General features: G+C 48.4%; 1 protein-coding gene and 1 long non-coding RNA gene across 5 annotated transcripts in view; one reads left to right on the top strand and one right to left on the bottom strand.

Annotated features, from left to right (window-relative positions):
- The first annotated feature begins 367 nt into the window (after positions 1 to 367).
- Positions 368 to 23,155, top strand: part of LOC139803467 (uncharacterized) — a 56,052-nt gene continuing 33,264 nt past the window's right edge. Inside the window, exons 1-2 of one of the 2 annotated variants that reach the window (XR_011729016.1) lie at positions 368 to 924; positions 14,171 to 20,678. This is a non-coding gene — a long non-coding RNA (uncharacterized lncRNA). Of the gene's footprint in view, positions 925 to 14,170; positions 20,679 to 23,155 lie in introns of those variants that run through there. The other variant, XR_011729017.1, reaches the window with a different exon arrangement.
- Positions 5,622 to 23,155, bottom strand: part of HNF4A (hepatocyte nuclear factor 4 alpha) — a 34,965-nt gene continuing 17,431 nt past the window's right edge. For 2 of the 3 annotated variants that reach the window (XM_071759646.1, XM_071759645.1), the window contains exons 2-10: positions 20,372 to 20,546; positions 19,085 to 19,179; positions 16,796 to 16,902; positions 14,247 to 14,406; positions 11,019 to 11,102; positions 10,401 to 10,556; positions 9,380 to 9,616; positions 8,582 to 8,704; positions 5,622 to 7,913 (exon numbers count right to left, since the gene is read on the bottom strand). In XM_071759646.1, coding sequence (XP_071615747.1) covers positions 7,771 to 7,913; positions 8,582 to 8,704; positions 9,380 to 9,616; positions 10,401 to 10,556; positions 11,019 to 11,102; positions 14,247 to 14,406; positions 16,796 to 16,902; positions 19,085 to 19,179; positions 20,372 to 20,546 — 1,280 coding nt within the window. In that variant the 3' untranslated portion in view covers positions 5,622 to 7,770. Of the gene's footprint in view, positions 7,914 to 8,581; positions 8,705 to 9,379; positions 9,617 to 10,400; positions 10,557 to 11,018; positions 11,103 to 14,246; positions 14,407 to 16,795; positions 16,903 to 19,084; positions 19,180 to 20,371; positions 20,550 to 23,155 lie in introns of all 3 variants that reach the window. The other variant, XM_071759644.1, reaches the window with a different exon arrangement.

The raw sequence follows: 23,155 nt of genomic DNA, 5'->3' as shown, positions 1-23,155 counted from the left end.
GGACACCCGAAAGCCAGAGCAGCTCCCGAATGACCCGGTCGGAGCATGGGGAGCCTCGAAGTTGGGTCCAGGGAAGCGCAGCTGTAGCCAAAGTGCAAATGTCAACGGAGGGACTAACGAAGTGAGAATTTTTGCCCTTTTTCGCTTTGGTTTGGTTGGGTTTTTAAGAGGACAGAAAGGCGTGTGCCCCAGGGGTTCAGAGGGTGATGCCTGACCTCTCTGTGACATTCGTAACACAAATTCCCCACTGCCAGGCTTGCTGCGTTAGGAGCTGCGGCTTTGCTCTGGGGACAGGGGACAGGGACACCTTTAACCCCCCTGATCGAGGACACAGAGTGAGACTGCAGAGCAGGGACTGTCCCCTCTGAGGGTCCCTGTGGGCAGGATGGGCTCCGCTCTTCCCTCCTGGCGGGCACCCGCCCTTCCAGCCAGGAGAGGGAGGCAAAGATTGTCAGGCAAAGAGCTGGAAACGAGGCCTTTCTGTAGCACCTGAGATTCAGCTCTGATTTATTTCTCTTCCAAGGTTTTGCCCTTCCAAAGTGGGAAATATTTCAGTGACAGCATGGCCGGCAAGACACAGGCCAGCACAGGGCCAGACTGAGTGTGCCACAGGTGTTTGCCTGAAGAGACATTTTTCAGAGAAAGGGAGAACATTCTTTCAACCTTGTCCTGATGTCCCAGTCCAGCCCTGGTTTGGGTCAGAGCTCGGTGCAGCCAGGCAAGCTGGTGCCCTAAGCTGAGCCCAGTTTGGATGTATGTGAATTAGAGCTCCTCGTGAACCTTTTCTAGTAGGTGGTGGGATAAATGAGGTTGGAAGGGACCTCAGGAAGACGAGAGACCTTACTGTGTTCCTGTTTCCCTTTGTACAGCTCCAGGGCTCAGATCTGCAGCACAAGAAAAGCCCACGGGAGTCCCAGGACTGAGGTAAGAACCTGAAGCTTGCATGTCATAGATACATTCTTGAGAGAGTTGTCTGGATGGGGAGAGGGGTCTGTGGCCTCACAGCTGAAGGGATGGAGATTTCCAAGTGCACCCGATCCAGCTAATTGCTTAAATTAGCAGGGAAGCAGAGCTGCATGGAGAAAAGCCTTAAAAACCCCAAACAGATGGGAAATACTGGAGCTGCAAACAGGAATTTATGCTGTGTTGCAAAATGTGATTGAATTTGTACCCCTCAAACAAGGGAGGAAAATGTAGCAGGGAGGTGGCAGTTCTAGAGCTGACTGGTTGACAGCTGGTGCAAGAGAGTGTCAGGAGTAAACAGGGATGTTTGAGAGGAGTGATGTGTGAAGGAACCTCTGTTTTGAGGGACAAAAAGGGCAGGAAACATGTAAGAATCACTAGCAATGGCATTGAGAAATTTGAAAAAGAATATTAAAATCAGAGCAAGAGCTTCAAGCAGGTAAGAGAGAATAAGGAAGAGAAGTAGAAGTGAATGTACTGTGTAGTGAAGAAGGACTGGAGATGAAATATAATTTGGTCCACAAATGAAGTAACTATGGTACCTCAGTTTTCCTAATGTGGGGAATGTTGAACTCAAGGAGAGTGGTGGGAGGTGAATGGAAGTGAGTGAGGGGTCCAAGTGCCAAGCCAAGTTGTAGGGGGAGTTTTAAAGTACTGGCACATGAAATCACAGAACAGTAGTAAGAGTTTATGTAATTTACTCTTAACTGGTATTAGCATCCTGTGACTAGAAACCAGGAAAGGCAGAACCTTTAGACACTATAGAAAGTAAATAGACATTATAAGGAAGTAAAAGCTAAAAACTGAAACCAAGCATCCAGACACTGACATTCCTCCCCTAGCTGGAGAGTTTTGTCCTTACCTACAGGGGGGGAAGGACATACTACACCACATACATGCAGCCCTCTCCAGCCAAGAGGAGATGAGCCACACCAACTTTGCCACTTCATCAGCTCCAAATCTACAGTATTCTGGAGGAGCTTCAGTCAGGGCTTGTGTTGCCTGACCTTGGGAGCCACACCTGGAGCCCCATGGGGAATCCAGCCCTTCTCATGTTCTTCTATCCCATGCAACTCATACCTTTCTCAGCTCTTCTGGGTGCTCCCATGCCCTGCCATCGTGTTATAAATGAGTGGCTGTTGGGGTTGGTTGATATTTAATGAAGTCCATGTAATAGTCCTCACTCATTTACTTATCCAAACGGTCTTAATACCCAGCCTGGGAAAGTTATCTTGGCTTCTTTAAGCTTTTCCAGCATTAGCAATAAACATTTTACAGTCTTGGCAAGCTGAAGCTGAAAAGAGAGCATGACTTCAAACAGCATTGCTCAGAGAGAAGGCTTTAAACTGATATAAAATCACTAAACTGTGCAAACATAACAGTCCTGTAATAAAGATAATCTATGTACAGTTCAGGCCAAGAGGGGCTCTGGCCCTTGGGGTGCAGGTGGAATCTCAGGGCCCCACAAATTACACAACCCTTTTGGGTAGCTCGGCATCAGGACAGAGAAGCACCACTCTGCACATGCTCTCCCCACACACATCTGGCAGACCAGAACCACACACAAAGCTCTGGAAACAGGTGAATACACCCAAATCTGTAGGATTTGCTCCTGAAGCAGCTGTATACAGACATGTACCCCCCACCCATGCTAACCTGCAGGTAGACCACCAGGAAACCAAGGGTGCTGACAGACACACAGCCATACCCAGCCAAGGCTTGGAGTGAGAAGGCTTCCCCCTCTCCTTGGCTTGACTAGCTTTAAGACCAGCAATGTTTTTGCAAAAGCTTGGCAAGGAGTGTGCTTGGCAGGGCCTCTGAATGTTTTAAATATTATGGGATTTCTGCAGTTTAATTTACTCTGAGCTGAGACAGTGTTTTCCCATCGTGTGTCGTGCTGCCCTTGCATGCTGGAAGGGAAGCAGCTGTCTTCATAGGATGGGTCCCTGGTAGGGTTGGTCCTTGCAGGGGGCTGTGAAGGTGCTGCTCAGGGACCTCCTTGTCAGCTTCTTCATGGCAATGGCTGCAGCACTGCTGAGTGTGTCAGGGCAGTTTGGCTCCTGCAGGAACCTGATGGGTAAATGATGTAGGATATTTTCCAGCAGAAGGATAAGGGAAGCACTGCTGCTCCCTGAGTTGGACTGGGTGCTTTTGCTCTTGAAGCTTTCAAGGTGGTGCCCATCACAAGCCCTTCTCTCAGTGGTAAGGTTTGTGTAACTTTTATCTGCTCCTGCTAATGATCTCCCAGGTTAGGGATGGTCTCAGGCCTCCAAAACCTCTTGAAGCAGCTATGATCCAGCAAGCCTGGCATCATTCCATGTCCAAAGCCAAAATAAGTTTTGGAAATACTGTTCCCAAACCACCTTTCTTCCCAAGACTCAGCTTAGACCCAGAGCTCTTCCCCTCCCATTGGGCTTGAATAGAGAGCACTCTGTTGACCCCTTCTTGGACAGGACATGGAACTGAAGGATGTGACTGCACTCTGGTTTGTGCCCAGCTCTCCTGCTTGCTCCATGCCTGGTGAAGCTGACAGCATATTGCCATCTTTATTGGCCTGGCTGGCAATTATTCAGGTGCTAGGTGTGTTTATGATTGTCAGGGTCACACCTCTATTAGGAATGGGGAGAGGGATTTTAAACATACCCACAACTTACCCTTCCTCCTCCAGCTTCTCCAGGGGGGGAAGGGATTGTGCAGTGCATGGCCTGAATTCCCAAACTGGTTGGTGGTATTTGCACTCAGCCTTGAGGGATCTGGCCAGCCTGGCACACAGAACTGCCTGGCTCAGCAGTGCCACGTTGCTGAGCCATCCCTGCTGCCTCTTGTTATTCATGACTATCTGTGCCTGTGTGTGCACTTGCAGGTTTAATAGCAGCAATAGTTGCTTTTGTCAGAGATAATATGCAGGCCATAAAACTCATTTGCCATTCCTTTTTCTTTTTTTTTTTTTAAGTTTCCCCTGCTGAGATATGAAAGTTGTGGAAAAGGCTCCAAAACCTGTTGGTGATTTCAGATGAAGGTTATATAAGGAATATGGAAAGAATGTGTTTCATAGTGGCCAGGGGACCTAAAAATACCAATTCCAGAGATCTTTGTTTGGACATTGTGAAAAGATCTCGCAGCTGGAGATACTGCTCTCCAGGAAATCATCCTCAGCCTAGGTTGAAAGCACAGCAGGAGACAGTAAAATGTTCTTGTGTCCAAAAACAGAGTTAGGAAATTGTGTCCTAAAGGCTGAACTAGCTGTCCTTACAGCAGCCATCTCCTGTGACAAGGGACATTGCCTGTGGCCTTCTGGGAGTCCAGAAGGAGAAAACACAACCCACAAGTGGCAAGACCGGGATCTCAGGATGATTCCAAGCTGGAGTGACAGAAGAGGTGAGGATTGAAACACTTAAGGACAAGGACAAGGTTCTCTCTGGAGCTGCTTTGTGGGGTTTTTTCCAAGTGAGAGGAATCCAGCAATAAGAAACCTCCTGTAGGGGCTGCACTGATTTAAGATTAACCAGGTAAAGGGCAACCTTGATAGAGCAGTTCATGGGAAGGAATTCAGGTGACTTTATTGCTTCAAAGATTTGATATTACATATATGGATATTTTAGGGTGAGACCAGCCATGGGTCACAGGATTCCTGTGGCAGTCAGAGGAGTCCTGACTTTTACTCTGCATTAAGGAGAAGGAACTAACTCCTTTTCCCTCTCCACTCCCAGGTCTTTTCCCCCAGTGTGGAAGGAGCCTCTGCTACCTCCCCACAAATGCAGTCTGAATCTCATCCCTGCATCTCACACCTGCTGACAGTTTTCATCAGCACTCTGGATGTGTCAGTGAGATGGAAAATCAAGCTGCTTCTCATCCCTCATACCTGGGATGAGACTGCTCACCTCATTTCACATCAAGGTTGGAAAATGGGGGAGCATGAAGGGTACCTCCTGCAGATCAGAGCTGAAAATGCTGCATGGTTTTCCTCCACAGATACCTAATCATTACAGCCATCTAGACCTCTTTCCACTCTTTCTGTAATCTTCCTGGGCATCTTACAGCTGAGAACAGGCTCCTGTGGTCAGAAGAGCAGGTCATTAAAAGCCTTCTCTAATTGTCAGTGTATTTCTTCACCTTTACAACCAGTGACAAATTGACTTTCACTTTATCATCTTATTGTGCCCTGTGGGCTCAGCTGCCTTTGGCTGCATCTGCTCAGTGGGTTGGCTGTGTGTGAACCAGAGCAGAATCACCATTGCAAAGTGCTCAGAAGTTACCTTTCAAATACAAGAGAGACTTAAAAATGAATATGTTTGAAATGCAAACAACATATTTCAACATATTTTGGCTTCCTTTGCTTGACTTTCAGCGTGTGATTACTTCAAGTCTTTAGTCTCTCTGGAATCGTGAAAGAAAATACTGATTCTTCATGTTTGGTTTTCTTTTAATGAAAATTGGGATTGTCATTCAATCTTATGACTCCAGCACACGTGGCATCAGCACAGGCAGCAGCTAATGTGAGGCCTGCCAGGAAACAGTGACAGCTGGCAAGAGCATCAAACACTTGTTTGGGCTTTTTCTTCAAAACACATCCTTTGTGCTCTGACCAACAAGGAGGTGAGCCCCTCGATTTAAAATAAATCCTCCCAGAAGAAAGAAATCCATCTGTCTGGGAAAAGTTAGAAAATATTTTTGCATTTATTTCTTTTTTTTTTTTTTAATGAATACAAAGTCTAGTGAAGAAATATTCCTCTGTTTCCATTGGAAGGCAGTAACCAGCAAAAATTAATGTACAATATAGAGGAATGCTTGGTGTAAATGGACCAAAAAGGATTCCCCACAGAGTATCTCTACATACAGGAAAAAAATGTTGTTGCAGTTATCACAGGGCTTTTTTTTTTTTTTTTTTTTTTTTCATTTAATCTCCTGATTATAAATAATCAATGTGATTTACAAAATAATTTACAGAAAATGATTGGATTCATCATTGCAATAAATTACTGGGTACAATGCCACCAGCGTTGAGGGATGAGAGAACACTTGGGGACTTCTGACACCCCGAGTGCTCGGTGAGGTGTTTCAGTTTTGCATTGGAAATCAGGGGGCAGACCTGCAGCTCCTCTGGCTGGGCTGGCTCAGGTTCCTCCCCACCTCTCAGCAGCTGTGGTTCCATCAGCTTCACCCCCTCCAGCACCCCACACGGGCTCTGGTGAGTGGGTGCTGCTGTTGGCTCAGGTGGAGGGCAGCAGCCTGAGGGGCAAGGGCTGGGTGTGGGGGGCTCCTTCCCTGGGTTCTGCTGTAAACCAGAGATCAGAGCTGGGGGTTCCTTCCCTGGGTTCTGCTGTAAACCAGAGATCAGAGCTGGGGGTTCCTTCCCTGGGTTCTGCTGTAAACCAGAGATCAGAGCTGGGGGTTCCTTCCCTGGGTTCTGCTGTAAACCAGAGATCAGAGCTGTGGGCTTGTGGCACAGGCAGGCACAGAGAATTGGGGACAGTGGCAGGGAGGGAGCAGGGCAGGTGGGTGCAGACTCAAGGCTGGGACAGACCCAAGGGGCCTGGGAGAGGCAGGTTCTTTCCTTGGTCTGTGTCATTCTTCTCCGTGGGATTTGAAGCATTGTGTTTTTGAGATTGCTGCCCTCAAACCCCCTGAGGTCTGAAGGAGACAGAGTGAATTCTGACTGTGTTACGAATGCTGTAAATCTGTTATCAGCCACTCTGTGATAACCTCACTCAGGGAGGGCATGGCACTGGACTGGACAAGTAAATTATATGGGGTATCTTAGTATTCAAGCTGGGTCTGACCTGAGATCCTGGGTCACAATGCTCCCAGCACCTGGGGAGCCTGAGACCTTGGTCCATCCTGTGAGGCTCGGGCTCTTCTTGCTGTCACAGATCTCTCCAGATCACACACCCTCCCTGCCCTGCTCCCTTGCAAACAGCAATCTTTGCTGTCATCTTCTGACCTCTGGTGGGGCTGGTGATGTTTTGGGCAGCACTGCTCACAGCCAGCCTGGGAAAGGGTGACCTCATCCCATTAGCTGAAATCTCCTGAATCCCATGGTCTCCCAGTTTCCCAGCCCAGGTAGTGAAGAGGTAGGATCTGTGTGAGGGAAGGATTTGGCAGTGGTTGCCTCTCCGAGCCCCGTGGTGGCAGGGCAGTCGTGGCACAGAAATTGCAAAACCCCTCAAAAGGCAGAAGGATCCAAATAATGGAGAATCCTGATGAGCCAGACTCTACACTGGTATCAGCTGGAAAGATTTGTTAGACTAACCTCTTAGCAGGTTAGTTTGCTGGAGGGGGACACCCTGCAAAGACCTGGAACTAGCCAAGGCTGGGGAGCAGATCTGCCTGTGGTGCCTGAGCAAAACCCATGTGCTTCACCTGCTGTGATGCTCCTGGGGGAGCATCCACCTCCATCAAGTTTGGCTGGGCTGGGGGCTGTCTGGGGAGGGAAGGTCTCCATTCACACAGCTCAGAGAATTGCTTGTTCACAAGGTCTGGTAGCAATGGAGGAACAGCCAGCCGTGCTGTCCCCAGCCTGTCCCTGCAACCCCCCCATGCAGGGAGGTGGAAATCTGCCCCTTCTCACGGGGTCTGAGGGTTTCAATAAGGCTTCAACCTCAGCTCTGGGACTCAGGGCTGCCCATGGCACATGCTGTCCATAGCAGGAAGACAGCTTGTGGTGGTGGTGGTGGACTAGTCCAATAAGCAAGTCTGTGTGCTTGTGCCCAAGGGCCTCTGGATGGCTTCTCTTTTCACAGTGACTCAAACAGTTTGGGCTTTTCTCCCACAGGGTCTTCTAAACAAGGCCAGCTGCTCCTCAGGTTGCTAGATGACCTCCTGTTTGGTGATGGCAGGCTGGGGGATGGAGGTTGGCTGTTTTGCCACAGTTGCAATGGCTCCAGGCAGCAGCTTGTATTGCTCTGGTCCTGATCCTGCAGGTGGAGATGGCTGTGGAGTTTCTGGTGTAGCTACAGAGAAAGAAACATAATTAGAAGAGGGGCTGACAGGACTGAGATCTGTCCTCAGTCGTGCAAGGTTCAGGTGGATGCAAGGCAGAGGCTCTGCAGCAAAATCATAGCTCCAATGGCTTGTGTGTTTGCTGCATGGACACACAGACATGGCTGCATGCCCTGGAAGATCCACAATAACAAACATCAAATGAGGGGGAGCTACTGGCATTTTGACCTGTATTTGCTGCCTTTGGTCAGCTAAGGTCATCTCAGCCCAAATTCCCAAGTGGTGGCTCCATGTGGTAGCCCTATGTGGTGGACCAGATTCTCCTGTGTTTTTGTGGATGGCAAAGTGACCCAAAGTCTGACCTATTCAGGGCAAGAGGAGCCTTTCCACTGATTTCAGTAAGCACTGGGTGGGATCATTCATCCCTGAATTCAAAGGCTATGTGCGAGTTACAATCTGCCAGGGGACATCTTGTTGAATGAATTAGTCTCTCCTAATTTAATCTAATCTAACCTAACCCACCTCTCTGTTTGTCTTTCCCTCCTTTCTGCATAGGAATGTCTCACACACTCATTGTCTGAGACTGTGTCTAGCATGGAAATTTCCTTGCAAGATAGAAACTGCTTCCATAGGCACTTTGGAAGGCTCCTGGGAGCTCTCCATCTCTAACGATACTCACACATCTGCCCATTGTGCATCTGAGGAGGCATTGTGTTGGCCACAATGACATTTGTTCCAAGGTTCTCCTGGATCAGATGAGGGTGCAGGGGATGGTGAGCGTGCGGCGTTTCACTCGATGAGCCTAAAAATGTGCAGATGATATTATTAGTTGCCACAGTGATAGGAGGAGACAGTTCAGATGGGCAGACTCAGGGCACCAATATATCCAAGGCTTTGTGTGTGATCAGCTTTTGCATATGTGATTGGAGTACACCCTTCCCAACATCTTCCATGGGTTCCTTGGGCTCACTGACCCCTGCCTGCTGCCTGCATTTCACCTTATGCAGGACTGTGCTCCTGAGTCCCATTTCTGTGTAAAGAATAGCACAGTGTCAGCTTCTCATTTTGTTTTGTCCCACTGGATGCTCCCAGTAGAAAATCTGCAACCCTCTTTCAACCTGACCTTTCAGACCCTTCTGTTTTGATGACTGCCTTCTGAGACCAAGGAGGATGAGTGAAAAGGCTGGCTGGTAGGACTTTGGTGATCACACAGCAAAGTTTGTCCACGTGCAGAGAGCTGGGGATACCCTCTGTGAACAGATGCACAGCTAATGCAGCTCTTTAGGTGAATAGAAACAGAGGACCCTTTGTCACCACTGGCAGTAAGAAGGGGAGATGATTTTGGTGAGTCAGTTGCTAACCTGTGTACAGACTGTCTCCACCTTTTTTAGGTAGGGAACAATGGCTATGGGGGTTCTCAAAGAAATGGTGATCAGGGAACACTGAGTGGCTGCTTGTAGGGCCCTCAAGTACTTACCTCCCAGCAGCATCTCCTGGAGCAGGTTGTCAATCTTAGCCATGCCAAAGAGCTTGACAAACTGGATCTGTTCTATCATCTGCCAGGTGATGCTCTGCAGCACAGGCAGCAGCAGCAGCAGCTCCCCAAAGCGGCCCCGAGAGTCGTACTGCCGGTCATTGATGTAATCCTCCAGGCTGACCTGCACCTGGTACCTCATCCTCTTGATCTTGGAGGGGTCACTCAGTCCTTTGGCATCTGAAACAACCCATGAAGAAAGTTATCCAGGCTGCTTCTCTAGGAATCACAGAATCAACCAGGTCGGAAAGGACCTCTGAGATCATCAAGTCCAACCCTTAATCCACTGCCACTGTGGTTACCAGCCCATGCACTGAGTGCCACATCAGTCTCTTTTTTAAAACTTCCAGGGAGAATCCACCACCTCCCTGGGCAGCCCATTCCAATGCCTGATCACCCTCTCTGTAAAGAATTTTTTCCTAATATCTAACCTAACCCTCCCCTGGCAGAGCTTCTGTCCATGCCCTCTTCTCTTATTAGTATCTACCTGGGAGAAGAGACTGACCCCCACCTGACTCCAGCCTCCTTTCAGGGAGTTATAGAGAGCAATGAGGTCTCCCCTGAGCCTCCTCTTCTCCAAACTAAACACCCCCAGCTCCCTCAGCCATTCCTCATAGGACTTGTGCTGGAATCTCTTCACAGCCTCGTTGCTCTTCTCTGGACCTGCTCCAGCACCTCAATCTCCTTCCTGAACTGAGGGGCCCAGAACTGGACACAGTACTCAAGGTGTACTGTCCTTCAGTAACAGCATGAAGTCGGGGCACAGGCTGAGGTGAGCTGTTTCTGGTTCTTTATCATCTGCTGTAATGGACAGTTTTTCTCTAGGCTGACTTCTCTCTCCGTCCCTCTGAGAACAGTTTGTCCCAGAGAGGAGACCAGGCAACCTTTCCAGAACTCAGGACTGGTATTAGCATAACCCAGACTAGTCCCACTCTGACAGTAACGCTTGCCACCTAGAGCACACCTGGGTCAAAGAAGATGATGGCTTTCAAGCAGGCATATTCATTATCATCAATCTGCAGCTCCTGGAAGGGGAGGACCAACTCATCCAGGATGCGGATGGCCACACGGTTCACCTCCACCAGTTCAGGGCAGTTCCGTGGGATGATGTGGTCGTTTCCTTTGGACAAGCAGAACAAAGACCATCACCTTGTCATTGTCCAAGACTTACCAAGGGTGGCAAGGAGTTCAAAGCCCAGGTAACCAATGCTGAGATAATTTTGAGGGTGGAGGATGTAAGAAGTTTCTCTTTCTGCCCCTTTCCTGGCTCAGCCTGCCAGAAATGCTGATCTGTGTTGCCAGAGAAGCCTCTTTCTACTCAGTAGTCACTCAAGCAAGGAAAAGCTGACCAAGGACCTTTTCTTAATCACACCACAGCCAGCTTGGACAAACTGGGGAGGGGCAGTGTGAATGTTCACATTGTTCACAACCCAAAGGTTGTGCTAAGCTCACTAAAATGTGGAAGAGATCAAGCAACCAGCCTGCAAAAAGGATGCCCACAAACACTGAACCTGCTCTCTTTCATCCCAGCAGGGAAGCTTCACAGAAGCAGAGGGGCTGGAAGCAGAAGTGCACTCTTTACCTAGCAGCAAGACATCCTTGAACACCATGGACCTCTTGGCAGCTCCCAGTAACAGATGTTCCCCTGCATGTGCTCGCAGCAGTGCTACCTGCAAGGTCAGTGAAAAGTTATTTGGGTGATGCAGAGAGAGGAGGCTGTGATTTCACATAAGCAGGACAGAAAGCCCAGCATTCCTGCACTGCATTCAGAGGTGGGGAGTGAGAGCCCCTCTTCAGTCACAGTCAGAGAAAGATGTCAAAAAAATGGATTACTCCTGTGCACAAACAGCTATAAATCCAGCAGAACCAGCAGATTATAGACAGCACCTGAAACATCCCATATTCCTGCCACATGTCATGAGGAAGACTCTGCTAGATTGTCCCAGGACCTCATGCCAGCAGTGGGACATGTTCACACTGGACTGTTTTCAGACAAGGCAACTCCTACCAAGAGCAGAACACAGGGACCACGCTCCAGCCTGGGATGTGGGGAGAAGTGCAATGTGATGCTCTCCCCTGGGCAGTGCTCACCTCCCACTGAAATCATGCTCAGGACCCACATTCTCCTGGCTGGTGGGGTCACCTTCTGGCCATTTGTTCCCTCCATGGGGCATTTGGTCCAGGGAAGCCAAAGGGATGTTTTTCTGCCCTGATGTTAATGATTGAAGTGCTTCATTTTACACCCTCCAGTGGCTCCTAAGAATGTTCTGAATCTTTTGCCCTCCTTCAGTTAAAAATTTCAGAGATTTAGGGAGAAACAGAAGTTAACAATTGGACAGCCTGACACAGAGACTTCTCAATGTCCAGCCAGGAGCCTCTGCTGGAGAAAACAATCATTAAACATTAATGTAGAGATTCTGAAAAGTGTGTCCTGATGGAAATGGTCCCCTTTTCTAGTGTGTTATCCCTCAACATATGACAAAGCCAAGAGAAGTCCTACCCTACCAGAAAAGCCAGGATTTTTATTTATTTTTTTTTAACAGAGAGTGAAAAAGAATTATGCAAAATAGACAAAGTGGAGGTCCTTGCAAGAAGACTACACACATGATGCTGGGGAACCTTCTTCTATATGCCAGCATCCAGACTTTCTCTATTGCTTTCCAAACATGGGTGGATGTGTTGTGTGAGCTGCTTGTAGTTCCCAGAGCTGCACAAAACTGAGCTTTCCAAAACCCTCACATTTGCTGCCTAACACAAATTCAAGAAAGCTCAGTTTGGAACCACCATTTTTGTTTCTGCAAAATTTACTTGTTTGAGCAGGGTTAAAGTAAATTACTTCAACAAGGCAAAACCATCTTATTTGATGTTTTTTCTTGCAGTGACCAAACTGAGATACATCATTCCACTGTGAACTTGGATAAATATAAATGTTGTAACAAAACAAAGCAGAACTTTAACTTTGATATGAAATTGCTTTGCCCCACCAAACCCAGTACTTTAACATTTTGGTACAGAGGGAGAATAAGGGGTTAGGTACAACCTTGCCTGTAAAAATGTTGGCAGAGATTATTTATTCTCAGGATACAATTTAATGGCAATGTAAGAGCATTTTCCAGCTTTGAATGTTTCTACTGGACATGTCTTGACTCACTCTCATGCCCTTGGACAGCTGACTTGTGTGTAGTTTTGCTTATTCCTTCTCCCTGGAATTTCTGTCCTTCTCCTGCACTTCCCTGAGTACCTGCTGCCTCTTCTCACACCATCCTTTGAAAGAACAGATGTCCTAAACTGAGTAGATTTAATGCTTAATGTTTAATTTAATTTCCTTTCCAGTCCTTTGGGACAGATTGGGAACTGCTGATGATGGGGATGGTCGTAACAAAAACTGTTTCAGCTGAGCTGAGCCTGTGGAGCATGCTGAGATCAGCCTCTCCCCTGTGGGAAGGCAGGGTTCAGAAACTGTCATATTTAGGCTTTGTTTTCTTCTTTGAGAAGTTTTGCAGTCCCAGTGTTGTAAAATGAGCTCACGTGGAAGTGGCTGAAGTGTGCAAAGTTATTAACCAGAGTTACAGCCTCTGTTCCAAGTGGCACAAGGATGCAATGGGTCATGAGAGCTGCAGCCTGTTTGCTGTGTAAATCTTCTTTGCCATTCAAGTCCATTTCGGTTTTCATAATTTTTAAGTTGTATTTGCCTTGGGAGTTTAACAGGTTTCTTATCATTTTGGACAATTTAGCACTTGCACAGAATAGAAAGGAGGAGAAATATCCTCCTGTGTCAGTGGCACTGAGTTCCCCAGGGCTCTGTGCTGATGGGTGATTACTGAGGAGCTCAGATTTAGGGGTTTTGGATCAGATGGATACTCTTACTTTCTGGATGTTTTTTTAATTCATCATAGAAAAACTGCCTCAAGGTCATTAGGGTTGGAGACTGATCCCAGCTGAAGAAGGCACAATCTGGTTTTGTGCCTGTACACTGGGCAGATTGGAAATACCTTCCTACCTGTGACAGGACTTGTGCTGTTCACTGCCAGCAGTGCTACCCTTCCCTCTGGAGCCTCCCCACCATCCACCCATGATGTTCAAGGATGGCCACCCATGTTCTGCAACACCTGCTGCAGACATCTGAAATATAGATTTACATGGGAGACATCTCCTTGTACCCATTTGAGGCTTCCTGAGAGATCCTGCAGTGCAGTTCTGTAGGAGATATGAATCCCACTGTGCTTATTTTGGTTTGGAAGTCAGCAAATGTTGTTTTAGTAGTTTGTAGTTTAGTAGTTTAGTAGTTTGTGTAAATATATTCCTGTTTTTTAACACTGAAGAGATGTTTTCTTATTGTCTGGGAACAAACTAGTGTTTAATTTAAATAATTACACACTAGGAGAATGGATACAAACATGTCCTCAGGCAAGAAACAGGAAGATAGGCAAGCAGATACAGTTTTAAGTTTTCAGACCTCAGGCTAGAGGTCTGTCCTACTCAGTCTGATTACCCTAAGCATTTGTATAGCACTTTGGGTTTTCTAAGTGCTGCCCAAACTTTAATCAATAAATAATTGGCTGATAGACCCGTGCAAAATGCACATCTGATTGTGTACCTCAAGTGAGCTCAGTGTTATCATTCCTGTGATTGGCTGCACATGCAAATGGCCTATGCTGGCATTGTATGGATGCTGCTCCCAATCAGCTGCAGCAGTCAGGATAACAGAGTGAACAATGCCTATTTTCTTTGAAGGTCTCATCTGCCTGGCTCTCCCTTGACTCCCTGCTGCCTTCACCAGGACAGAGCAAGGTGGGGTTGATGGTAGAACTTGCCTGGTCATCCAGGGGCAGCTCACAGAAGGCAGGGATATACTTGGCCCATTCCACCAGCACCAGCAGCTGCTGCTTCATGGACTCACACACGTCAGAGATGTTGGCAATCTTCTTCCCTCGAATGTCTCCATTGATCACAGAAACTGGGGAAGATATCTGGAAGGAAAGAAGAGATCCTTCAGCTTTCAGTGCCACAGAGGAAACACAGACAGGAAAATCCCCAGCCCCTGGGTTGTGCTGATGCAGACTTCTACATCAACAATTGCTGTTTTGTGTTGCACACCCAGAACATGTGGGCCAGCACAACTCATTTAAATTGAGATCAGCTTGGGGATCTGTAAACATGAAATGCTTCAGAGCTGAGGATGTGGATCATCTTGGTGTACTGTCATGCCTTGAAAAGCCTAGAAAGCACAGAAAGAAATGTTTCTGAAGTCAAGATCTTCCTCCCACTGAAAAAAATGTGCTCATTCAAGATCCAGGAGGGAACAGAGAGAGTTGTGTAGCTGTCAGCCTCACCAGCAGCAAGGGCACATCCACCCAGTTCTGCTGCACAAGCTACTCGGTGGAAGGGTAGAGAACTGCTCCCTCTTCCACAAGGGGAAGCACAACAAGTCTCTGCTGAAGGTAGCATTCCAGGGCTGACATTACTTTCTGTGAGCACCATTAATATTTGGCATTACCCACTTTGAAATGCTAAAGACAGACTTTGAAGACCAGAATCTCCCACATATCCCCAGCTTTAAAGCCCTTTTGGCAAAACTGCCTGTGTGCAGAGAGGTCTACAACACAAACTGAGTTTATTGCACGGTGAATTATTTGTGATTGCAAAGGCAAATGGGGCCATTTCATCTCCAAAGGACAAGCCTGACAACTCTGCAAGTACCATCACACAGAGCTGGAAAGAACATCTCCCCCAAACCAGGCACCCAACTTCCTGCCTGGTTCACATGCATAGCTGCTCACCCAGCTCATCTGAAAATCTGCCCTTGGTCACTACTTATCCTCATGCTTCTGTAAGCAATTAACTCAAGCCCATCACTGCCCTCCACCTGCCCTCTCTGCTCTTGTACAACATCAGCTCTTCCTGTCCTGTTCCTGCCAGTGTTTTCAGATTGGACGTTGCCAGCTCCCCAAGGAAATGGAGTTCAAATGCCACTTACTTTTTTTTTTTTCCCAGGTTGCATTACCTGGAAGCTTTCCAGCCCCCGAGCTATTATTGAATAAATAAGATTGTAAAAATCTCACCATGTATTACCGTAATCAGAGAGCCCGGAAGGCTTAGCAAATAAATAAAGACCTCTGAGTGAGTGACCCGAGATCTTGGAGAAAGCAGCTCCTCAGCAGTATCTTGTTCTAATTAGCCAGGCACAAAAAAAGTTACCAATTACTGTGCTGGAGCCTGCCTTGTTTAATGAGTCTCTCTGTGCTCTGTGGGAGAGCAGGAGCTCCCCTGGACTTGTGGATGGTTGTAGCTTTTATCAGTAGACCCTGCTTAAGACTTACATATGATGCCAGAATTGTCCTTCACTTGTAGGATCTGGTGACTTGAGATCCCATTATCTCACACCTCTGGGAGCAGCACCAATATTATTTTTATAGGGAATATAAATATATGAGGGCCTGTGTAAGACAAGGTGAGAGGTGGGATGAAACTGGACATATTTCTTGTGCAAAGAAAGGATTGGCCCACAGCCCTTCTGGCACATGCTTTCCTGGGGGAATTGGACCTTACAGCCTGAGCCCTACTGTGGAGCCCAGAGCACAGCATGTTCTGTCCTGGAGCATCTCTCTGGACAGTTTTCAGGGTAATGTGACCCTTGAAGCAAGGGAGGTCATGGACTGTCTCCTCAAATCCCTCTTTGTTTTTCCTGGGAGAGGGAGTGCTGCTCTCCCCAGCTCCCATGAAGAGTGGCAGCTCTTGCCTCCAGTGCTGGAGCTCATCACTTGTTCTTGCAGACAAACCCTCCCTGCAGCCTGGGTGTTCCTCTCCCATCCTGTGTCCTCCCAGGCAGTGCTGATCTGATGTACACAGCTCACAACACCCAGATTCTTAAATCAGTCATCTTTTCAGGTGAACAGTCTAGGAAATAAGTCTTGGCAGTATGTTTGCAGAAATGGGGAATTTCAAGCAAACACCGGAAAGAATATCTACATAAAACAGGCATAAAACTGACTTCACATGAAACTGTGCAGGGAGCCAGAATCCAAAGTTCCCCATCCCAGCTGATGGGGAAGGGAGGCTGCCAGGCTAGCCCCCTGGATGACTTGGGCAGCCACAGCTCCTTGGATTTCAGTGATCAGCAGGCTCTCCAGCCCTCATCTGTCCCATCAAAGCAGAAATGAATACTGCCAATTATTACAACTGTGTCCTGGACCAAGGAGTTTTAAAGGGTAACAAGCTTCAGGTAACAAGTGCCTTTGAAAAATCAGTGTTGAGTTGGCAGATAAGTTACTTAGAGAAGAGGTGGTAACTGTAAGACTTGTCTATTTGCAACCAGCCAGATAGTGCCTTTATTTCCTGAAAAAAAGAAAGAAGAGGTACCTGTTGTGCCAGGACTTCTGCCTGCAGTAAGACATTGATGGAGGGCAAGCTGCTGTCTTCATAACTTGATCTCCGGGTGCTGATTCGGTCCCGTTCATTTTGTACAGCTGCAAGAGAGTGTTCTGGCTGAGCTGCAGGTTGTTGGTGGCAATGCACACCAAAAGCAACCACAGACTTTCAACGTTCCCCTCCCTTAGCTGCAGTTCTCAGCTTCCCTGCCTGGCAGGGCAGGTGTGCAGCTGTGTCTGGTGTGGGATGGGATGCCCATGGAGCTGACTGCATCTGGTGGTTCTGTTTGCACATTCCTTGTAATAGGCTTTCCTGGGAGGGAGTCTTTTCAGAACTCAAACACCTGGTTCAGAGCCCGTAGAGTTCAGTGGAAAAGTTTCCTTTCACAGGATCTAGCACTACTTTTTTGGATTTCAAGACAGGGAGTCTGGAACTGTGGCCATGCTCACGCATGCAGCCCAAGGGATGGAGGAGCTGAGTATCTGCATGGCTGCTTTGTCTGTCCACAGGACTTCTGTGAGCTCTGTTTGGAAAGCTTAAGTGCAGCTGAAAAACTTCTATCTAAGCAACAATAAGGAAGGAAGTGCAGAGCAGCTCCTGCTTATCTATCCAGAACAACAGAGCTCTCTTTTAAAAAGGAGGATGGGTTTGACTCCAACGTTCCTCCCTGCTTGGTCTAAACTTGAGGAGCTGGGCTTTGAGTCTGGAGGTGGCAGGAGCCAGAGCAGCAGCAGTAGTGCTGAGGGGGAGGATTTGCCTGTCTGCCACGAGACTGTGGGCTGGCTGTGCCACACCACAGCCAGTCAAAGCCATCTGCTCAAATAAAGTATTGATCGATGGCAGGGGAAACAGAACAGTCCCAGCCTGAGGCTGGTGGCTCTCTGGATTGATACGTTCTCAATGTATAAATCCACCTGATAAAAAGCAATAATGAGGCTGGGCCAGAAGAAAAGCACTGCAGTCAGCGGCTGTAAATAGGAGCTCTCAAGGTTATGTTGGTTGTTATCAGTAGCAGGCCCCCGAGTTCAGTCACGCCATGATGTTTTCCAAATGTTTGCTCAGTATTAGCTGGTCATGCACCTAATGTAACTTCTATTGAATATTAACAGACAGCAGCAAAGCTCTGGGCATGGGATGAGCAGGCACTGTGGGGAGAGGAGGATTCCGATGTTCTTCAGGAAAAGTCAAGCCAGTTTTCTTGCAATACCTCATCCCCTTTAACAGGGAAGAAATGTGCCTGCCCAGAGGTGTTCCTGCAGGCTGATGTTCCTGGGGGAACCACCTGGGTACTGCTGGTACTTCCCTGTTGTCTTCAAGGACCCCTTTTCTCCTAAGTTTCTCCTCCAGGGGGTGTGAACTGAGGGGAGCACAGGGTTTAATTTCTCTGCATGGAACAACAGGGCCAAATGTCTCCCAGTTCATCCCATCAATGAACGCTGCAAGGTGCCAGGCAGCTCCTCAAGGCTTCTCTGGCAGTTTGTGCCTCCACCAAAAGGGCCACAGCAGCCCCAGGTTTCCTTGCCACTGTGAGTGCTCCTGAGAACCAAACAGGACTAAACAGGGTGAGTCCTGTCCCATCATGTCTGAGTCATGGGGACCTGGAAGGGCTGTGGAAACAGAGTCATGGAGGTGGTGGGGTGAGCCAGGGCCATGCAGGGGAGTGGATGTCTTTACTCATTTTGTATGGAGTTAAATAACCAAAATGTTCCTCCTTGCTCTGGGACCTTCTTGCCATGCCTAATGTATCATATAAAACTGATAGCATATAAAACTGCAGAGGATCAACAAGAACCTACACACACATTAGAAAAAAAAAAAGGGGGGGGGGTGGGGTGGAAAATGACAGTTGGACCTTCAGTGGTCTCACACATCCAATCCAGCTGTGGATTTCATGGTGACTCTGGGGCAACAGCACTTAGAGCAGTTTTCCCAAAGTTTTCCAGACTCCTGTGGGCTTGTCTTTGCTGGTATTTTGAGAGATGCCCTGACACTGAATGTGGAAGCACGCAGGGGCTCCCCATTCCTTGCTTCAGCTGCTGGGATGAGGGCTGCTTCAAAGGACTTCTCAGGGGTGGGAGCGGGCTCAAGACTGGAGGGCAGAACTCTCCCTAAGCCCCCTGTGATGGGGTCTGGATCTGTGCAGGAGGGCACTGCAGAGGGGAGCATGTACAGACATACACAGCAGGGACTGGCCTTGGGCTGCCAGGGCTTCTGCAAACACACCCAGCCCATGGCTGATGCTGGGGGGAGCAGGGGGAAGCCACACCATCCATCACCCACCTTCCTTCTTCATTCCTGCTCGGAAGCACTTCTTAAGCCTGCAGTATCGGCACTGGTTCCTTTTGTCTTTGTCTACCACACACTGCCTGTTAAACCTGGGAAGAAAGAGAGGTGTGAGGAGCGGCCAGACTGAGCCTGAAGGCAGGACAAGGCAGAGCCTCAATCCACCTCCAAAACACATACACTCAGAGCAGGTTCCCAGGGGCTCACCCTGAGAAAGGAATCACAGTTTTTTCCATTTCTGTGCTTGCTTTAACCTGAGGTTTCTTCTTTGCACTGATCAGCTCTGTGTGTTGCTTTATCTTTGGATGTTCAGTAAGGATGGGCTAGAGCTGACACATGCAGGAGCTTAGGCACCTGTCTTACTAACATCCTCTTGGCAAGGGATGGACTAACAAGCCCCAGGGAAGTTAAAAGTGTGAGGTAGGAGGGTCAGAGCCACTTTGTTAGCCTCTGTTGCAAGTTACATCCCAGTTAGAAGACAGGAAATTTTTTCTGAATTAAAAAAAAAAAAGGTAGAAGTTTGTTCTGGAGCTACTAAGGTTAAGAAGTGGATTTAAGTCTCTGCATCTCTCCAGGGCTGTGTCAGATCCAGGCAGGTTGCTTTTGATGTCTGGACGGCATTGCTGGTGTGCAAACAGCTCTGCACCCACCTGCAGTTCAGAGAGGACTTGAGATGCAAACAGCTCCTCCCCTCCACACTTGCATCGCCAAATCCATCACACAAAGTGGGGCAAACATTGAGCCCTGTGCTGGTTCTTGCTTGCAGCACAAGCCTGGTAGCCATGTGCAGTGTGAATTTCACTTGCAGATCTGCTCTAATTTTCTGCTGATTGACCAAGCTTGCAAAGTAAAGACAAAGGCACACAGAGCTGGCAAAGGGCTCCCAGCTGTGCCCAGATCTGTCACTTCTGCAAAGATTTCTTTCTATTGTACTTTTTAAAGCCCCAGGCTAAGATTTCCCTAAATGGATTCTTGAAAGCAGCTTTTTAAGCATTTAAGTTTCCTTCCCAGCAACACCTTGCTTGCTGGTTGCACCCACAGTTGGCCACATCCCTTTGCATAGAACATGTGCTTGTCCCATAAAGAACCAGGAAAGGGTCTTTCCCCAGGGATCACTGGGGGGCAGTCCCAGAGGGAGGGTGGTCTCCTGCCTTTCCCTGCTGGGGGTGAGGTCAAGGAGGGTGATGGAGGAAGCAGGGAGGATGAGAGGGAGGAAGGACTGTGCTGTGGTGCCTGAGGGCTTTGCCAGGGACTTTTTTGTGTCTGTGTCCCCTCTGTCCTTACCTGCAGGAGTACATGTGGTTCTTCCTGACACTCCTCCTGAAGAAGCCTTTGCAGCCATCACAGCTGGAAGCCCCATAATGCTTCCCCGTGGCTCGGTCCCCACAGATGGCACAGAGGGCGCTCACCCCGATACTGTTGGAGGTGTTGAGGTTGGCTGCTTCTGATGGAGATGTGTCTGCTTGGGGAAGGACACGGGGAGAAAAGGACAGTGAGACACACAGCCAACATTTCTGAACTCATCTCCCCACGTGAGACTTGATTTTTGGAGGAACCAGGCAGCTGCAGCCAGGCTGGGCAGCAGAAGCAGGTCAGAGAGGTGTGGAAGGAGGGGTGGGTGCTCAGGGTATATTCAGTCACTGCATTTTGAGTGTGCAAAAGGTCCCCATGTGCCAGGGTGGGACAGCTCTTCCTCAAGGCCTGACTCCAGCAACGCCTTCAGACAAAACAGAAACCCATTTGTAGGAGTCAGAGAGCAGAGCCAAAATTCCTTGAGGATTTGCAGACACTTTGGGCTGCAGTAGCATGGCCAAAGAAAAAGCTGGTGCAGAGTTAAAGCTGAAGTATTACAAATGAGGATGAGCAGCTGATTTATTAGAGAAGTGTTTGTGTTACAGCCCTGAAAGAGCCCAAGGTAGTCCTGAGCAGATTTTTGTCAAAGAAACAAGGTGACCAGCTCCCTTTGCTGGCCACTCTGCCAGGTATGGAGCTCCAACCTGCACAGTTGTTCTTCAGGAGAACAAGACACAAAAACCTTAAATTACTTTAGCTGGAACATTCACATAGGCAAACCCTACCCATGCAAGGAAGGACTGAACAAGCTAACCCATAAAAAAAGGGTGATGCCCTAGGGTGGAGGAGGCTGTACACTGGTTATTTTTTAGCATCTGGAAGCATCACAGCTGACTCCAAAGTGTTTTACAGTCCTTACAGACTGAGGGGCTGGCATTTGCAGGACTCTCTTGGGAAGATGAGGAACTGCAGCAGCCTCTGTGGGAAAGGACATCTGAAAGCCTTGTAACCATACAAACCCTACACTAAAACCCCTCTGGCAAGCCAAACAAACCTCAAGGCTGAAAGGATCAGCCCTTAATTCAGTTGATGTAATTGTCCCCTCCCATGCACATTTTCCTGTCTCAGCACAGGCACATTCCCCTGCCTCAGTGGAAATCCCGGCTGCAAATGATACCCAGGATCTACAAAGCCACAGAAACCTGCTGGGATTTTAATAAGTGAATCTTTTGGTCTCTGGGTTTGGCAGGGACACAGCTCTCACCCGGGGAGGGCCACAGCTGCTCCCACTTGGCACTCAGCAGAAAGGGGGCTGGGTGCTACAAAAAGCCTGGTCCAAGCAGGGCTCCCTTCTGGAGCTGGAGCAAGGGTGCTGAGGGAGGCCAGGGCAATGCTGGCTGGCGCAGGGCTTCAATTTTACCATTTATTTTTAAAAAAAGGGGTATTGCAGCAAGTGCCTCCCAGCCTCTTTGTGGCATCCCTTGGCATGAGTAACCTGGAGTGGGTTCTGTGATTCCCAGCAGCAAGCTGACACAGGAGATCTCATGCCAGCCCTTCCCTAGCTCTGGCAGAATTTTTCAATTCCTTGCTTGCTTTCTGTCTTTCTAATTCCTTGTGTCCTTTCTATATTGCTTTCCTGAGTGTGTTTGCTGCCTGTGTGTCCTTGTCTGGCACACCCTGTCATGTGCTGCATTTGTGTGCATGCAAAGCCCCTCTCTGCTCCCACAGCCCTGAGCTCCTCCCAAGCCTCCTCCTCCTGCCCTGGGAGCAGCTTGCCTGCAAACCATCTTTCCTCCAAAAGATCCTGAAGGCTCGGCTGGATGAAGGCTTCTCCAGAAGGCAAGTTACATTTCCAGTTTCAGCTAAACACAGGTCTGGCACCAGAGAGGAAGGACGATCTACCCTGCCTGTAATCCTATTACTTGTGTATCTGTCACAACCCAGATAAATCCCTTTTTAGCAGTATATCATGCTGCAATCAGATGAATATAGAACAGGAAAAACTAGCACCATTGTCAAAGAAATTACAGCATCTTAGTCTGATAGCCAGCTGACAATGGAGTTACTGCCTAATGGATCATTTTCCGATTAAGTTTATTTCCTGGTGCCAGAAGTGTGGGATCCTGCTGCTGCAGTGGAGTGGTTTTAATGAGATTGATTTGAAGTTAAGGTAAATAGAGGAAAGAAGAAATCCTACTTAAAATTTGAGATCTCATGGTAGGGACTCATATTAGTAGGGCAAGAACTCCTTAAGAGGTCCCTAGGCCTGTCTGAACATGAGACCAATGGGTCTGTGACAGTGGCAGACTTGGTCACTGTTGAGCATCCACCTCTAGGCTGGAGCTGTGGGGCTGAGCAGGGACCTCGTTCTCCTGCAGTCCTTGGCCAGCAAAGGAGCCAGAGGTTCTGCAGGAGGAGCTGCCAGAGTGCCAAAGCAGCCTTGGAGCTGAGACCTGGAGCTGGGCAGAGGAGAAGAGGCATTGGTGCTGCATCACCCACCTCTGGGGTGTGTTTTGCCTTGCGCCTGATTGTGACATATAAAATCATTGTGTCCCTCTGCCCTGTGGAGCCACCAGTTTGGTGAGGTGGGGTCTCTGCCTGCTGTGCAGGAGCTTCTGCCCTGCTGGTTGGGAGAGGGGATGAGACCTGTGCTTGACTGCAAGGTCCCAGTGGTCATCGGCAGAGCCAAGGGGAGCTGCTCATGGCCCCCAGACGTCAGGTGTGTAGGGCCAGCCTGGGGAGCAGGGGTTATTACACAGCAGAGCCACTTTGGCA

This window comes from Heliangelus exortis, chromosome 16 (genome assembly GCF_036169615.1).
Source record: "Heliangelus exortis chromosome 16, bHelExo1.hap1, whole genome shotgun sequence".
Classification (NCBI taxonomy): Eukaryota; Metazoa; Chordata; class Aves; order Apodiformes; family Trochilidae; genus Heliangelus; species Heliangelus exortis.
This window is presented reverse-complemented; position numbering and strand designations above follow the sequence as displayed.